Source organism: Zeus faber (genome assembly GCF_960531495.2).
Source record: "Zeus faber genome assembly, chromosome: 16".
NCBI classification, from domain to species: domain Eukaryota; kingdom Metazoa; phylum Chordata; class Actinopteri; order Zeiformes; family Zeidae; genus Zeus; species Zeus faber.
Window position 1 is genome coordinate 19,484,647 of NC_137202.1, and position 19,362 is coordinate 19,504,008.

At 44.1% G+C, this 19,362-nt stretch overlaps 1 protein-coding gene across 1 annotated transcript; it reads left to right on the plus strand.

The window, feature by feature from the left end:
- Positions 1–2,274: 2,274 nt before the first annotated feature.
- LOC307242076 (high affinity choline transporter 1-like) lies at positions 2,275–18,417 on the plus strand (the record flags this gene model as incomplete). Its single annotated transcript, XM_080016411.1, has 8 exons — positions 2,275–2,458; positions 3,749–3,865; positions 4,174–4,212; positions 7,196–7,344; positions 8,205–8,348; positions 16,201–16,354; positions 16,993–17,210; positions 17,872–18,417. The coding sequence occupies 8 exons, from the start codon at positions 2,275–2,277 to the stop codon at positions 18,415–18,417; spliced, it is 1,551 nt and encodes a 516-aa protein (XP_079872537.1).
- Between the last annotated feature and the right edge of the window lie 945 nt (positions 18,418–19,362).

Genomic DNA, 19,362 nt, shown 5'->3' on the forward strand with positions numbered 1-19,362 from the left:
TTGACAGGGCATACAGTATTCTACCTATAAAGGGAAGTCTGTCTGCCTGTCTGTAGGTCCATAGATTATCTCTACAACCGTTCATCCAATCTACTTCACACTTGGCGCTTTTATTGTTGGGGACGCAGGGATGTGCAATGTTGAATTAGGCGCAATTTGGACATGCGACACCTGTTATATCAATAACGTTTCAATAAACAGTGAACAGCGAACCAGCGGAGTATAGGGCTTCAGATCTGAGTCACAAAGATTGTCTTTCCCTCGTGAAGGACTTCAATAGGCAGTTTCATTTTTAATTGTGGAACACAAGACTGAATCACTGACATTTTGTCAAACTGTGCCATTAAAATGTCTTAGAAATTCTTACATTTTGAACAGGCCTGTACGAGTACTCCAAAAGATTGACGGACAAGTAGCGGACACGGACACCCTACCTACTGTACGTGGTAAAATACTACATTTGGGCGTCTGTGGATGCAGACACGTTCCACACAGATGCAGTTGAATAATTGCTCACTGAATGAGAAAGCGGCAGTTCATAAACATGAAACACCCACAGCAGTTCTATTTAATGTATTTTTTTGGAGAAGGGAAGAAAAGAAAGAGAGGAAATGTGAATTGATTTATTACTGGTTGTTAAAAAAGCTAGATTTTTTCTTTAACCTCTGTAACTTGAAAACGAGTAGACCTTAAACCACAGCTTGAATCCATCAACAGTGAATGCAAAGCAGAGTAACACTCTTAATGTTACAGAGGTTGGAGAGAGAGGAAGAGGAAGAGCCATATTTGGTTTGTCCATTCTTTGCTCCTGTGGAAACATGGCGTGCAACATGGCGGCCTCCGTGAAGCATACCCACTCCCTGTGTAGATATACATGGCTCATTCTAAGGTAACGAAAATACAATTCCCATTTTCATGGGATTGCACACTAGTTAAAAAACATTTAGAAATATTAAATTCCATTTCTGCCAAGTCCGCTCTGTAAATTCTACACATTGCACCGTTAGACTCTCACGTCATGGGTTCAATAGGATAACTCGACTCTGCTTTCAAATCAGAGATCAGATGAGGTGGAGGTGCATTTGGAAGACAGGAAGGGCCAGGCAAGGACAAAGAGTAGTGAGTTGCATGTAGGTTATATTTGATTTTGGATTCGTTTAGAAAGAAAGAAGAAACAGTCTTTATTCATCACACAACACACCACACAATAACACATGCTTGCACACACACACACATGCACATGCTTTGATGGTGGCCGGTGAAATGGATTCTCTGCTTTTGACCCATCCTGGGTCCTTCCTCCAGGGGCACAGCCAGGAGCAGTGGGCAGCATATGTGGACGCGCCCGGGGACCAGGTGATAAGTGTTCATTGCTGGTCAGACAATGATGGGTGCATGTTTTTGGTGGGGGTCCTTACTGACGTGAGGTGGAGGAAACCCCATGTGAGCACGGGGAGAACATGCAAACTCCACACAGAAAGGCTCCTGTTTGGGAGATAACCCGCCGGAGCACGGTGCCAACAACGCCCCAGGCGGGAATCGAACCCAGGACCTTCTTGCTGTGAGGCAGCAGTGCAATGCACTACGCCACCGCAGTGCATTAATTTGAGAAAAGCTGCTGCAACATACAGCATAGATTGCACAAAACCTGTGAAACTTGCACTGCATGTCTTCTCATCATCATAAAATGATTTCCCTCGAGGGATGAATGCATCCCATAAAAATGATGTATATTGATTTTCCATAGTTGACGAGCTACACTCAAAAGGTGCAGTGTGCTGATAAACGTTCAGTAACTTCCTAAATTAATGCATCAGCCAATCAAGACCAAAACATTTAAAATGGTATCCACATCTTAGATCTACATTTGTCCAACAAAATAGCCTAAGATGGGAAAATGAGTAATTTTAAGTTGAAAACAGTTACTTTCCTTCACATTCCATTCCCTCCTCATTCTTTGTGGCTTCAGGACAATGAAAGGCTGTGACTGAACTGCATGTACTTAGCCTGTAGACATCATATCTCATACTTGTGCAAGTTTACTTACATAGCTGATGAGCACCAGCTCTACAGCATTCTGTTAAACTTCCAGTCCAAACCTCAAGACCCTCAAGACCAACACATTTAAAAAAGACACCTTAATCTTAGATCTCCCTCCTTTCTACAAAATAACTAAAGGTGAGAAAGTGAGAAAGCATCTGCATTTTCTTACCTCTTCAGTCAGACACTGTGACTTCAGCTGGAGTCAGTCAGTCATCCATCTGCTGGTCCATCATGGCTCTGAACGTCCCAGGAGTGATAGCCATGGTCTTCTTCTACCTGCTGGTCCTGGGAACGGGTATCTGGGGTTCCTTCAAATCCAAAAAAGAGAAGAAGCGGAGGTCGACTGACCAAATGGAGATGACCCTGCTGGGCAACCGTAGGATCAGCCAGCTGGTGGGGATCTTTACAATGACAGGTCAGCTTTATGATTATCCACACTTCTATGTTGCTCTATTCTTACTTTCTGTTCATCCTTCTTAATGCCACACAGCAGAACACATTAACGCTGCTGAGGCTACAGGCTCTACTCTCACTGAGGTATCTCTTGCTCAACATCTTTCTCCTGAAGTTATTGAGATGTTCAATAAGAGATCCAACAAAAGACACAATATGAGAAGACCCAGGATAAATGAAACCTTTTTGAATTTCAAATTGCAATGGCATTTTGCAGGGAGCCACGACTTAGCCAGCGCACATCAGAATGGTAAAGTAGGTCTTTGTATTCATCATCGACAGGAAAGCTTGAAATGCTCTGAGCCCTCGCGCTCAAATTATTCTGACAGTTTTCACAACAGTGTTCATCACATCACCAAGCTGGACTGTCTTGGCACAGAGGGTATCTCCATGGATGATACAGTGCATTTTAATAGCCTCATCTCCACTCTCTTGCACCTGGGCGCACACCATAGAGGCCATTCCTTTTGCGCTCGCCTGTGATTGCTGGAGCCCCTTCCTTTGTTACTCCACACAGCTTGTCCAAGTGTCTAAGTTGTTTAGTAAATTTTTCTTTGACTGCTGTTTTGTGGAGAAGCTGCCTTGTTTAAGATAGTTGCTCCCCCTAGTGTTAAAACTAATAAGAACAATACAGTGAAGTGCAAGTTTAAAGTGTGGGCCATAGTCCATTATATAGTTTAGAATTTGCTGCGGGCCAATTAAAAATGGGCCACGGGCCACAGTTGGCCCACGGGCTGTAGTGCAGACACCCCTGGTTTAGAGGTTTAGATATTCATTTTGACATGCAATTTGAGCTTGGGTGCACAGACATTTCCACTTAAGTGCTATTATATTCAGTCCTTGAGTAAATTGACCCACAACAGTGGGTCAAGACCCAGGTGGACCAGTGGTGGTGGTTTGTAAATGTTTTTGACCAATTCTCAGTCCACTATTACCTCAATGACAGCAGTCTTGTCATTCACCGCACCATCAAGTACCCCACTTCTATCGTCAAATTGTTTCACTGTTTCATTTTAGTTGTACAAGCATTGACAAACATTCCGTTCCTAATAACCTATATTGCAAGAACTCTGCAAAAACGGCTAAACAGCCTCGAGGAGGAGGAGCAGTCACGGTTGTTTGTTGTTGTTGTGCGGTTTCTATGGCTACCTTCAGTCGCTATTTGTCGCTCACTGTCCAATGTTACTGCTTGTATCTTTAAGTCTAATTTAAGCATGTGTGTTTGTGTATGTGTTATTTTACTGTCTTACAGCTACGTTGATTGGAGGGGGCTTCATTAATGGCCTAGCAGAAGCAGCCTACACCCCCTCACTGGGATTGGTACAGGTCGTCGTCCTCTTGGCAGGAAACGTTGCCTTTTACATTATCTGTAAGTGTAAGGACTGAATTGGATAACACACACAAACTCAATTTCCTAGAAATTATGTAAACATGAAGTCAACCTTTGAAGAGTTGCTTTGTGTCACTCCAACTATTGCAACAATAACGATCTTGTGAACTCTCGAGTGAAGACTAGCGACCTTGTCTCACAAACAAAATGTCTGTCTTTGTTTCATTGAGGTGGACTTTTCCTTGCCAAGCCGATGAGAGACCGAAGATATGTGACCATGTTGGACCCTTTCCAGATCAAATATGGAAAAGTATTAACAGGATTAATGGCAGTTTTATCACTTTTAGCTGACATTATATGGATACCGACAACACTTATTGGTTTAGGTAAGCACTAAAATAACCATTAAAGGATATTTTTGCAAATTTTGTACAATTAAATAAATACTACCACTATCCTACAGGGGTTCAATTTAGTTATTTGTTATATACTCAGTGGCCACTTTATCAGGTACAACTTTACACCTTCTCTACTCTGCAGCATCAAAGTAGCAACAGGGTCCAGATGTTCACTTTCTGTTCATACCAAACATCAGAATGAGGAAGAAATGTTGTCGAAGTGACTTGGAATTAGCATGTGGTCATGGGGAGTTGTTTTGGCGCCAACTGCAGGTGGAGAGAGCCAGCACTGGCAAGCACCAGGGATTGAAGCTGGAGAAGATAAGGTAATTAGCAGAGTATTTCAAAGCTGCTGTGGTTTCATGTCTGTCTCTCCTGACAGCGAGGCTGGGCTCCCACTCCATAGCAGACCTGGTTGTTTGTCTGAAATGTTTAAGTCTTCATATTTGTCAGATTAAACACCCAGCCAGGTCTAGTTTTGTTCTACCTTCCTCCTGGTCCATCTCTTAACCCGCAACAGACAAGAGAGTTGTAACATCGGGCTCCACTGTGACAACGCTCTTGTCGGTTGAAACTATAGCAGCTTTTCAATCCCCTGCTAATTACTTACATCTCCTGTAGCTGCGTTTCCTGCTGGTTGCCAGTGCTGGCTCTCCACACTTGCAAATAGCACAAAAACCACTCCACACGTCCACTGCTCACCAGAAAAGAAGAAAGAAACAGTCTTTGTCACACAACAACACATGCTTTGATGGTGGCCGGTGAAATGGTTCCTCTGCATTTGACCCATCCTGGCTTGTCCTTCCTCTGGGGGCACAGCCAGGAGCAGTGGGCAGCATACGTGTATGTGCCCGGGGACCAGGTGATAAGTGTCCATCGCTGGTCAGACGATGTTGTGTGCATGTTTTTGGTGGGGGTCCTTACTGACGTGAGGTGGAGGAAACCCCATGTGAGCACGGGGACAACATGCAAACTCCACACAGAAAGGCTCCTATTTGGGAGATACCCCGCACGGTGCTAACAGCACCCCAGGTGGGAATCAAACCCAGGACCTTCTTGCTGTGAGGCAGCAGTGCAATGCACTGCACCACCATGCCAGTGGGATGATTGTTAGTGTTAGACTTTTTCCAATATCTCTTAAATTGCTGATCTGGATTTTCACCTCAACAGGCTCTAGCGTTGACAAAGAATAATGCAAAAAAAATGTGTTTGTGTGAACAGTAATTCATAGTAGTAGGAACCCTGCTTTTGATGAGAGGTGGGAGGAGAAGGTTCAGACAGCTAAAAGTTGAACAGGAAGGCGACAGGAACTCAAAGAACAAGGCATTCAAACATTGGTGTAGAACATCTGAGCCACAACACGAGGAACCTTGAAGTGGATGACCAACCACTCCTGGTCTCCTCGTGCTCCCTGGGACTGGGTTATGCTCCTCGGGGCCAGGTATGGTGTTGCTCCGCGGTCTTCCCTCTTCTCTGGGGGCCGGGGTGTCTTCTGTGGCTGGAGGGCAGGGTGCCGATGCTTTCCTGCGGCCGTGGGGTGTCTGTATGCCTGCGGGACTCAGGTGTGGCTTTGGGGCCTTTTCCGCTGCTTGGAGGCGCCACAACATACAGTAATTCCGAACTTATACACCCGATCCAACTGGGATATGTCTGTACACATACTGGTGGGTACTACACACACACACACACACACACACACACACAGACACAGACACAGACACACACACACACACACACACACACACACACACACACACACACACACACACACACACACACACACACACACACACACACACACCACCGGCACCTGCTTTGAACGTGTAGTTTCTTGATGAATTTGATGTGTTGATGAAGAAGGAGAGACCGCTGATGCTGACTTGAGTAACATAATAGATTTATTACAAAAGAACAGCATCAGACCAGACTTGCCTAGGACGTCCAGGAGTGAACCGAGGATGGATTCTCTGACGAATCAAACTCGGGCAGGTGCTTATATGCTTAACCAGAGACAACGCTGACCATCTGATTCCCCTACATGGGTCACCGTTCACATTTTCACCTCCCTTATCACTGGGACCCCTGACAATGGGCTCTGTATTTCTCTCTTGAGATCCCTGGTACCGTCTGTTAATAATTATTTTATACAATGGGTACTGTCTTGGGACGCAACTCATTCCAAGACACCTCAAACGCACCCCAGCACCCTCCTGGTTGCATCACTCTCCTTTTCCTCCTTATTTACTACCATATCTAGGACAGGCAGAGGCCACATGCACAATTGCTGTTCCAGTTTTCCTGGATGTGAATTTACTCTGTTTTTTGTTAATTTGTCTCACCCGTGGTGATTCTCCCCATCTTGGAGTAGTGATTAGTTTTTTATGGACCCAAACATGGTAAAATAGTTCACCAAAGAGGAGGATTGGTGGTGGTTCTGTACAACAAAAAACTGCTCTCGTTATCCAACACGTCATTCACAGAACGGAGTTATTGCAGCAGTTCTTGATTTAAGAATTAATGAAGAGTTGCCATGCAGGTTGAGAACTTGAACTCTACTTGGAGACTAACTGTCCTCAATGCAATAGCATACAATGTCTTGTATGTCCAGCATGTTGACAGAACTGCTTTAAACAAAAAAATAAAATAAAAAAATAAGAAGAACAACCACTCCTGATTCCACTTCTGAAGCTCAGAACAGGTCTATCTATCTAGCCCATGGCCCTGAATGGATGTCAGCTTTGGGTGGGGGGAGCCGCCAGTGTACGCAAACTTCACCGCTGATACAAGTGATGTTTGATAAGACAAAGTCCAGATGCTGCTGCAGAATAGGTCCCAAACAATGTCTTACCTGCGCTGAATAACTTCTTGAAAATAATCACTATTGTGGGTCATACGTGTATACATAACAGCTAAGGTGTGTGTGTGTGTGTGTGTGTGTGTGTGTGTGTGTGTGTGTGTGTGTGTGTGTCAGGCTCCAGCATGAGTGTGATTCTGGATGTATCTTACACTCTGAGCATCTGGATCTCTGCTGCAGTGGCCGTCACCTACACCCTGCTGGGAGGGCTGTACTCTGTGGCCTACACAGATGTCATACAGCTCATTCTCATCTTCGTCAGTCTGGTGAGTCTCATCAGTGGAGTTGGAAATACGTATATTTGGGTAATCTAACCAAACCTAAAAAAGTTTAATTTAAATAAGGTTTTATAGATACAAGAATCTTAAAAACATACATAGCCTATGTCACTAACTCGCCGTGCATTTGTGAAACATGCCAATGATGCAGAAGATCAGTTAAAAGATGCAGAAGATCAGTTAAAAGTGAATAAAACAAAAATATTCGTTGAATAATTCATGACAATACATTGAAAATATAATATAACAAATATTTAATTTTCTGATGACATATCTTCCATTTTGTTTGCAGTTTCCCCAACCTTTGATCACATTGTGAAAAAAAATTGTGTTGGTGCATGGTGAGGTATTTGCATTTGTGTGCCAAATAAAAAAAGCCCTCTTGGCAGGCCTTAATCTCGAGGTCCAAAATCATTCGTCAACAGCTTTTGGAGTAACACTATCCCCGCCCACTCATATTTCCCAAACAATCTTCTTTACATCAAGGACAACTGAGGTGCTTCTAAAATAGTTTCATTCATTCGAAACATTAAACAACTTTCTCACCCAAAGTGCAGCATTTACCATAGAGCACAGCTTGCTCGCTGTTATACTACCTCATGTAGGAAAGATTCTCTTGGTCTGTGAATACGCTTTCCCGAGCACTGCAATCCCCCCGGATCAGTTTCTGTGCGTTTCTTGTCAGTGTATCCGTACAGAGATTCTCCGAATCTGCAAAAGTAACGTTTCTTTAGACATATAGTAAACTTTCACAGCTTTATGGAAAATCATTTATCCTTCAGATTATTAAAAAAAATTCATTAAAGACACTTCAGTGAAGCAGTTACATATTGTTTGTCTCCATGCAGTGGCTGTGCGTTCCCTTTGTTTTCATGAACCCTGCTTCCTCTGACATCACCAATATGACGCTCTTCAACACCTCCCACATCTCCTGGCTCGGTACACTGGACACCAGCACAGCCTGGAAGAAGATGGATACTTTCCTAGCAATTGTGAGAAGGCAAAAGCTTATGCCAAGATGTATTTTAAATGTATACATTGAATTCATCTAAAGTTACAGTTAGAGCAGCTGATTGAGAATGTATTGCTTAGTGTAAATTGTTAGTTTTTCAAGTGTGTTCCCATTTAGTTGTTTACTGCTGGAATGACAATTTACAATTCCTTATGGATCAATCCAGCTTATTGTAGGCAAATGTTGCACAGATAAAAACCGATTTACAATATGATCTTAAGGGATGGGTCTCACTATGACAAAATAAAGTTGATAACCTCAACCAGAATAATTCTGTGCCAGTGTGCACATTACTTTTGTCCAATAGGGACACTGTTCAGCTCATAACTGATCACAATGTCTATCAAACAGGATCTAAGTCACCCTGGTTTGTAGAACACCACATGGTTTTCCACAAATCTCCACGTTAATGTCACCACCATCTTCTCTTCAAATCCTGTATGTCCAGAAGGAATAAGGTCTGCTGTATTTTACAACTGGAATTCCTGTGCTGTAATATACAACTGATCTGTTTTAGAGTCAGGGCATTTTTATGAGCTTGATTGCAAGTACTTGAGCACAGAATGGAAACTGATACCCAATATCGGGGTGGTGTGGGGATGGGGTGGTTTTAACAGCCAAACCAGACCTGTGTCTAGGTCAGGGGTGAGCAAACTTTTTGGCTCAGGGGCCACATTGACTTTTAAAATTTGACAGACGGGCCGGGTCAGCACAAGATGCATACATATCAAACATACACAGAAAAAAAGCATTACAGTGTTAATACACTTACCTTTTAGTGGGAACAGTGTTGTTGATCACCCATTTTTGCCAGTGCATCGGAGTCTGGTGTTAGTTTTGTTTTTGCAATTCTCAGAACAGATCTGAGGTGTTCATCACTCAACTGCGATCTGTGGGGTGCTTTGGTGTTCATCAAACTAAAAGTCTGTTCACACACATACGTAGAGCCAAAAACACCAGCATCCTCTTTGCCATCTTCTGGATGTTTGGAAATTTGGCTGCAACTTAATGAAGCATAAAACTCATCCAGTTTAGGAGAGTTGAACTTCTCCTTTAAGACGGTGTCACAGTTCCAGTTTCAGGGTTTGTGAGAAGGGACATGACACCAGCTGAAGTGACTTGTCAATTTTTCCAAAATCAGAGAACCGATGGCAGAATTCTTCGTGCAGGTCATCCTGTGATTTCCTGTATTTTTTCCACATGTTGCGGGGCCTCTTTCAACATAGCCAGTGTGGGAAAATGAGCGGATGACTTGTTTGACATTTGCTTTGAGAATAAAGCCAGCTTGGCTTTGAAGGCTCTGACGTTTGTATGCATTTCATGCACAAACTGGTCTTTCCCTTGTAGCTTCACGTTCAGCTCATTTATTTGTGTCACTATGTCCACAGCAAAAGCTAAATCACAAATCCAATCTGTGTCACTCAGCTCAGGAAACTTGTCAGCGTTCTCAAGTAGCTCCAAAAATGAGATCATCTCCTGTTTGAGCTCCCACACTCGTTGACATACTTTCCCCAAACTGAACCAGCGGACATTTGAATGGTAAAGCAAGTCCCTGTGATCAGCGTCAATTTCTTCAAGAAACTTAATAAACTGACGATGGGGAAGTCCCCTCGCTCGAATAAAGTTAACACGTTTTACAAGCTGCAATACGGATTTACACAGTGCTTCCTGGTGAATTATGCAGTGTAGGAAAATTACCTCCTGCTCAGGGTTGTCCTCTTTCACCCTCCTCTGGATTCTTTTGAGCAGTCCGATGTTTTTTCCTGTCAGATTTGGCGATCCATTTGTGGTAACGATTCCACAGCAAAAAACTCCTCCGTTATCTCAAAATTGTCTTTAATCCCTCTGATTAAAAATGAAAAGCTGAGCAGTGTCCTTTATGTCATTACTTTCATCCAGTGCCAAAGAATATAATGTAAATGACTTTGCTTTTTTGTTTAGACATTTATATTTAGTAATTTAGCAGACGCTTTTATCCAAAGCGACTTACAAGGGAGAATAACGTTCAAGCTACATTGCGACAGAGACATTAGTGTAACAATTAATACTGCTAGGTAGTGCTAAGTAATTGTAAGTAAGGAGAGGAGGTACTCTCTGAAGAGCTGGGTCTTCAAGTGCTTCTTAAAGACAGAGGGGGAGGTCCCTGCTCTGCTCATTTTTGGCAGCTCGTTCCACCAACGTGGAACTACAAATGAGAATAACCTGGATTGCCGTGGTTGTACAGCCGGCAGAGCCAGGCGACACTCATTTGATGAGCGCAGTATCCGGGGGGTAACGTGCTTTTACAAGAGCATTTAAGTAAGTGGGAGCATTCCCAACAATCACTCTGTAGGCAAGCATAAGAGACTTGAACTTGATGCGAGCGGCTACAGGTAACCAGTGGAGCTCGATGAGCAGCAGAGTGACATGTGCCCTCTTTGGCTGGTTGAACACCAGTCGCGCCGTCGCATTCTGTATCATCTGTAGTGGGTTCACCGCACAGGCCGGCAAGCCTGTTAAGAGAGCGTTGCAGTAGTCGAGACGGGACATCACCAAGGTTTGTACCAGCAGTTGAGTGGCATATTGGGTCAGGTACGGCCTGACTTTTCGGATGTTGAATAGTGCGAAGCGGCAGGACCGGGAGACGGCCGCAACATGGTCCGAGAATGTCAATTGGTCATCAATAATGACACCAAGATTCCTTGCAGCCTTGATAGGAACAAGAGATAGAGAGTCGATTTTAATATCAATGTTGTGATAAATACCTTGTTTGGCCAGGAAGACCAGCAGTTCCGCTTTCGCCAGATTTAGTTGAAGATGATAATCCTTCATCCATGTGGATATGTCAGCGAGACAATCCGAGATCCGCGTCGAGACGGTGGGGTCGTCGGGCAGGAAGGACAGATAGAGTTGAGTATCATCCGCATCGCAGTGATATGAAAAGCCATGCGAGCGGATGATCGGGCCCAGTGAGGTGGTGTATATGGCAAAGAGGATGGGTCCTAGCACCGAGCCTTGGGGCACCCCTGTGGTGAGGTTGTGAGGCACAGACAGCTGGCCTTGCCATGTCACACTGAACGAGCGCCCAGTAAGGTAAGATTCGAACCAGGAAAGTGCACTGCCCGTTATGCCCATATTTGAGAGTATGGACAGGAGTATGCTGTGGTTGACAGTGTCAAAAGCAGCTGATAAGTCTAGCAGAATGGGAACCGAGGATTTGGCAGCAGCTCTAGCAGTTTTTAAGTCCTCTGTCACAGACAACAGGGCTGTTTCGGTGGAGTGACCACTTTTGAAGCCAGATTGAAGTGTATCGAGAAGGTTGTTTCTTGGCAGGTATTCTGTTACCTGTCTAGAGACCGCCCTCTCTATGGTTTTGGAAAGGAATGGGAGGAGAGAGACCGACCGATAGTTTTCTACTTGATTGGGATCGAGTGAGGGTTTTTTGAGCAGTGGTGTGACCCTAGCCACTTTGAAAGCGGAGGGGAAAGTGCCGGAAGTTAGGGAAGAATTAATCAAATGTGTGATTGCCGGGGTGATAGTCAGTGGCTTGAAGGAGGTTAGATGGGATCGGATCTAGCGGACAGGTAGTAGGACGGCTACATGTTATTAGTTTAGATACCTCACTTTCAGCAAGGGGGGTGAAACCAGGGAACGATGAGCCTAGGGCTGGAGAAGACAGGTTGTGAGTAAGTTGTTTAGTGAATTGGCTGCTGATGGCTGCCACTTTGTTAGTAAAAAAGGAGGCAAGGAGTCAGCAGTGAGGTTAGTAGCTGTGGGAGGTGGTGGAGGGTAAAGCAGAGACTCGAAGGTGGCAAAAAACGTACGTATGTCTGTGGCACCGTTGAGCCTATCGTTGAAGAAGGCCTTCTTTGCAGTAGTGATGCTGGAAGAGAAGGACAGCAGTGTCTGGTAGCTTGCAAGATCTTCAATTGTTTTGGATTTGTGCCATTTCCTCTCGGCTGCTCTGAGGTCAGTGCGCGTTTTCTGGAGGGTGTCAGTCAGCCAAGGGTGCGACTGGGTTGATCGAGCAGGTCTGGTGGATAGTGGACACAGGCTATCCAGACATGAGCTCAAGGTGGAGCAAAGAGAGTCAGTGGCATCATTAACCTGCAGAGAGGAGAAAGTGCCGTGGGGCGGAAGAGAGGAGGAGAGCACAGAGGAGAAGTGGGTGGGAGACAGGTTGCGGAGATTGCGGCAGATGGTAACCATGGGTGGGGAGGTGGGGGGTTGTTTTGGTAGCTGGACATTGACGAGGATGAAGAAGTGGTCTGAGAGATGAAGAGGAGTGACCCTTAGGTTGTCCGTGGTGCAGCTCCGAGCAAGAATGAGATCAAGCTCTTTGCCAGCCTTTTGAGTCGGTGGAGTCGGGACCTGTCTTAGGTCGAATGAGTGAACCATAGACAGGAAATCAGCCGAGTTCGCACTGTCCAAGTGGATGTTCATGTCTCAGAGGACGAGCATGGTACACTCATGCTCAGGAATTGATGACAGCAGGGTGTCAAGCTCGTGTAGGAAGTCACCTAGTTGTCCTGGTGGACGGTAGATGACGACCACATAGGCTTTGACCGGAGCAGTCACCAAGACGGCGTGATATTCAAAGGGAAGAGACAAAGTTGTTTAAAGGCAGCAGTGGATTAAATTTCCATGTGTTGGAAATTAGCAGGCCAGTCCCACCACCATGGCCAGATGGTCTAGATGTGTGGGAAAATGTGAAGTTTGTGGAGAGTGTAGCCGGGGTTGCGCTCTCTCCGGTTTAAACTACCTCTCAGTGGGAGCAAGGAGCTCCAAGGAGAGGTGGTTGGCATGACCAGAGATGAAGTCTGCCTTGTTAACTGCAGATTGACAATCCTACAAGCCAACAGAGAAGGTCTTTGCAGTAGATGTTTGCTGCAGAGACCTGAGGTTACCCAGATTGCATCGGCGTATGGTATAACAAGGCTTTCTGGGTGACCTTGAAGTTGTAGAGATGTGGTAGTAGCACATTTTGTATGGAGTAAGAAAAAGAAGGCAGGTTTGCCTTGTTCGGTGGACGTGTGTCTTTACACAGAGCGACTACAAATGGGCCAACGCTTGAAGCTAACGCTTCAAGGGCAGGACTATAAATAGGTGATAGAATACAGCTGCTCATGTGATTATTACTTGCACCTGGCTAAGAGCACGCCCACATAAAAGAGGGCTTGCCTGAATAGGGGGTGTGTCTGGAAACACAACCTTGTTGACAGATCAGCAAATAGCAGTGAAACGTGCAGAGTCAAACCAGTAGTCCTAAGTTGCAATACTACAATACTAGATAACATAAACACGGCACAGCAACCTCAGCACTAGAGCTTGTCTCGACTTAGCTTGGTAGCTAAGTCTTCGTCAATTAGTTCAACACGGCGAGTCACTGTCCTGCGTGATAAGCAAATTTTTTCAAATTTGTTCTTGCTCCCAGAACAAGATACCTGCTTTCCCTACCATCCACTCTTTGAGAATCTCCCCTTCGGAGAAAGGCTTGCTGGCTTTTGCTTATTTGAATTCCAGCAAATAACTTGCCTTCGTGCTTGATTCTTGGATGGTTTTCAGCCTGCAAGCCAGCTGCCAACCTCTGAGCGGTAGCCATCCGTTATGCGTTGATTGGTTGTAAGTGTAATTAGCACGCTTGGTGGAAAACTGACGGCTGATATTGTATTCCTTTAAAACCGCAATAGTTTCTTGGCAAATAAGACATGCAGCTTTTGACCGGACTTCAGTAAAAAAGTATTTAGTTGTCCATTCCTTATTAAACACTCGGCACTCACTGTCGACTTTTCTTTTCTTTGGCCTACTCATTGTTGCAGATGGGTTCAGAGTAGTAGCAGAGTAATAACAAAGAGTAGCTCGGGCGCCGCAAAATCAAGTCACTGCGCCTAATTGCCACCTGTGGAAAAGCCAGGCATTACAGGTCAAGGTGAAATGAATGCAGTCATAATTATGAATTCTGTACCAATCTTCGGCGGGCCGGATTAAAAAGACCAATGGGCCGGATGTGGCCCGCGGGCCATAGTTTGCCCACCGCTGGTCTCGGTAATGGGGGGCCCAGGATCAGATGGGCATGTGTCATGACAAGGGCTCTTCTCCTGAGTATGTGTGGATGGGGGTTTTACCTGTTGCTCGTTAGACCAACCAACACAACAGGTATGCGGCTGCTCTGATCCAAGGCTCGCAATTACCTAGACACAGATATGGTGGGCTGCACAAACAACACCATCCCCACATCACAATCGGTATATGTGGATCTCTAATATCAAGACAGAAAATGTAGTGTCTTGTCATATCTGTACATTCATTACTTTGCCTCGATGTCAGTAACGTACCGTGAAGTCTCATTGTGGGAAGGCAGTGGCAAAACAAAGGTTTTGACACGCAGCAACTTAATGACTCTGGAATCCTCTACCCACAGGTAAGAGGGAGGGAGGGTTCGCTGGCCAAAGGGATGAAAAATGAACATCAGTAATAATCAGTCCGGGCGCAGGAGGGATGATGCTCCAAAGTGTCTCCTGGTCGGTTGACGAGCCTGTGTGCAAGACAGACAAACATTAAGAAAATTCCCTGCCCTGGATTGGCCCGATCAGCGCCGCGTGGGTGCTGATTCAGCCGATTCGAGGCAGCTGTGCAGCCGCAGGAAGGAGGCCATGCTGCTGTCTGCAGCCACGGCTTCACCATGTCCCTTGGTCCAATCATTTCAATTTGGCATAAAGCCAAATTTAAATGATTGATAACTTAACTGCTATGCATTTTAAGAGGATACAGAACAACATAGGCTTTAGGCAATCACATTATCCTATGTATTATTGCTAGTAGTTATGCAGTATCATTGCCCAACCACTTGAAATCCTTGTTCATACAGCTCTAGACCCTGTTTACACCTGGCATTAAAATGCATCTTGGGTAATCTGATCACAAGTGGAAAGCTGAAATTAAAGGTGTTAACACACACAAGGCGCATTGAGATCAGATTGTTCAGACCACATCATCAGCCCAGCCCACAAGGTGGGGACATTCTTTAAGCAGTGTGTACGCGAATGTGTACTGGGCCACATTGAAGTACCATTTTTATCAACTGAGGTCCTCTGCGTAAGCGGAACTATGTACTCATTCGTTTTTTATTTTGTTCAATAAGTAAACCATGGAAAACAAATACATCCAAAATAAAAACACACTTTGTTTTGAAATGTTTTGTTTGGAGACGGGGGCAACAGGGAAGTGCAGTGGACCAGAAAAACACTCCCTCGCCACTGTTCCAATCCAAGGCAGAAGGGGACAGTCCCTTAACTCAGTTGTGTTTGAAAAAATTGTTTCATACAAGAAGGAAACAAACTAAGTACATCAAAAATAAAAACACAGGAAAACCGGCACCAGTGTACAGGGCACAGCTGTCTACATGAGACACAATCCACTCCGTTTTTTAATTCTCCAAACAAGTAAGAAAAACAGGAAATAAAATAAATGTGTTCAGCCTGGACGGTCCGCAGCATACAGTACACTCAGCACCAACATTTCAGTCTGTATTGTTTTGATTTTGCCTGCACACCAAGGTTTTCGCATTTGCTCTTTGAAAACGGAAATTATGTAGGTATTTATTTTCATATAGAGCGGGGAAGGGATATCCGATCACAAGTTTTTACTGGAGACACATTCTAGTGCCGGATGTGAACAGACGGATAGATCCGTCCACTTATGATCAGATCACCCAAGACACATGTTAATGCCAGGTGTTAACAGGGCCGTACATACAGCCGGCAAACAATCTGACCACACATCAGTGCTCCCTGTTTATTTTTAAGAATTGAGTTAAGTGGTGAAAAGTGAATAACTTCTAACTTCTTTTGAAGGCTCTAGGAGCCTTGTGCTACCAAGCTACGCACCAAAGGACCTTGTCTGCCTCGTCCTCAAAAACAGCCCAGATCAACTGTTTCGCTTCTGCAGTCAGTGTAATAATATTTGCAATTCCACCAACTATAATCGGAGTTGTAGCTGCATCTACAGGTATCAACTTTTTTTTTATCATAAGTTATTATATAATAATTAAGTATTGTATAATATAAGATATTAAATAAGTTATTTTAATCTATTCATTCTTTTTAATGATTTAAGTTCCTAAACTGAGTTAGTGAAATGTTTTCATGTTTCGTTGATTTTTAGATTTGCAATTATCATTTAAATAGAAAATTGTTTATCAAATCTGCGATGGAAAGGATTTACCTGACACCCCCTTGACTCTTCTGCTTCCTTTCTATTCCTTGAGAGATTCACCAGTAAACTCAACCGACACTTCCACAATACTTACAGTCACATAGCTATGGAAGTATTCAGACTTTTACTTAACTAAAAGTACAAAAGCACTAAAACAAAATAACTCTCGTAAAAGTTCCAAATTTACATTTCTATGAGTAAATGTACTTGTGATATCCAGTGCCCTGCTATATGCTTTAAAGCGTCATGGAGTAAAAGTCAAAAGTCTCCAAAACTGAATATACTTATGCAACTGAGTACAGAAATCAAGTACTTGTATGTTGTTAATTACCACCATTGTATAATGTTATGTGACGGTGGAATCTCTATAGGGCAGACACTGCTATTTGCCAACTTTATCCGTCTCAAAACTTCTTCTATCTGTGCCTCAGACTGGAACCAGACCTCCTACGGTTCTCTGTCTCCTTTTGAAAGTGGACAGGCAGCTATGATCCTGCCCCTCACCCTAAACTACCTCACCCCCTCCTACATCTCCATCATCGGCATCGGAGCTGTGGCTGCTGCTGTGATGTCATCAGCTGACTCAATCTTACTGTCTGCAGCCTCCATCTTCACCTCAAGCATCTACAAGAACATCCTGAGGAACCAGGTGACTTTAACCTGCACTATGAAATATTTGGAATAGGTTTTTGTTTCTAATATAAAGAACATGTAAGTGGATATACAAGAAAATCCATCCAAGCACATTGCAATTCCAGAGTTTCTCTGGAAGCTCTTTCGATCAATTAATCCCAGTGGTGGAAAATTTAATTCAACAGGAATTCAAGAAATGATGTCATAAGTGCAGCTCTGTAAAATGTGTAGCGAATGAATGATGGTACAATCGACTGTACCTGCTAACAAGCAACATGTACATTCACCAGACAGACACACTTCTGCTCGGTTTCACTTTTACTTTGCCTCAGTTTGACGCTCACCATTTCAGAATGATGCAAGAGATATTAAGGTGCAGAACCATTGGTGGCCACAAGGGCACTTTGGAACTCATAGCCAATTTTTAGTTTAGAATAGTTAAAGTATTTGAACTCTAAACTAGATTTCCATGTTTCGGTTTTCACAAAGAAGACAGGAATGGAGTGATGAGTATAGATCCTGTAGAAAGATATCAGATGCAGGCTCTGCTTTGTGGTAGTAACAACCGATGCATGGCATGGTGGCACCACAGCAGAGGATTAGGAGCAAGAAACAAGGAAACTTTAACAGAATGAAGTCTATTACTTCATCATGTCTTGGTTTTCCTCTCATTTCAGGCATCCCAGAGGGAGCTGCAGTGGGTGATCCGTGCTGTGGTGGTCGTGGTTGGCATCGTTGGAACATCACTGACCACGTTCCAAAATAGCATCTTTGCTTTATTGCTCTTTGGTGTAGCTGTGGCATACGTCTTCATTTTTCCTCAACTGATTTGTGTTCTTTTCTTTGACCAATCCAGTGGATACGGAGCTATTATGGGATTTGTGGTGAGTTTGTTGTTGAAAGCCTTGTGCGGAGAACCGATGCTTGGAGTGCCAGCTACCATCCACCTCCCAGGAGACAGACTGGAGGATGGTGTTCACATCCAAAACTTTCCAGTAAATACTATGTGCATGCTGTCTTCCATAGCCTCCATCTTTCTGTTCTCCTTCCTGGCTGCACTGCTCTTCAACAAGGGCCTCATTCCTGAGAGATGGGACGTGTTCAAAGCCAAAGTCCAAGACTCGCCACCAGTAGCAGGTGGCGCTATCGAAGACAATTGGAAATTGGATGAAAAGTATCCCCAACAAGAGGCTTCAGAGCCAATGATGGACAGCCAGTGTTAATATACATGGTTTCTGGATTCTCGTTGCCAAAAGGGATTGGTTGTAACAGAATTAAATATGCTCTCTAAACTCTCCATCCGTCATCTATTCTCTATCTCTACCTGAGGTTTATTTGTCACATACATATACATACATAAACCGCGTTCCAAATTATTATGAAAATTTCATTTAAGTGTCATAAACATTACATATTTTTGTTTTTCAATTAAACTCATGGATGGTATTGTGTCTCAGGGCTCTTTGGATCACTGAAATCAATCTCAGACACCTGTGATAATTAGTTGCCAGATGAGCCCAATTAAAGGAAAACTACTTAAGAAGGACGTTCCACATTATTAAGCAGGCCACAGGTTTCAAGCAATATGGGAAAGAAAAAGGATCTCCCTGCTGCCGAAAAGCATCAAATAGTGCAATGCCTTGCACAAGTTATGAAAACATTACATATTTCACGAAAATTAAGCGTGATCATCGTACTGTGAAGAGATTTGTGGCTGATTCAGAGCACAAACGGTTTGTGCAATTAAAGGCATAATGAGGAAGGTTTCTGCCAGACAAATTCATCGGATTAAGAGGGCAGCTTCTAAAATGCCATTACAAAGCAGCAAACAGGTATTTGATGGTGCTGGTGCCTCTGGAGTCCCGCAAACCTCAAGGTGTAGGATCCTCCAGAGGCTTGCAGTTATGCATAAACCTACTATTCGGCCAACCCTAACTAATGCTCACAAGCCGAAACGGTTGCAGTGGGCCCAGAAATACATGAAGACTCATTTTAAAACAGTCTTGTTTACTGATGAATGCCGTGCAATCCTTGATGGTCCAGATGGATGGAGTAGTGGGTGGTTGGTGGATGGCCAACATGTCCCAACAAGGCTGCGACATCAGCAAGGAGGTGGCGGAGTCATGTTTTGGGCCGGAATCATGGGGGGAGAGCTGGTAGGCCGCTTT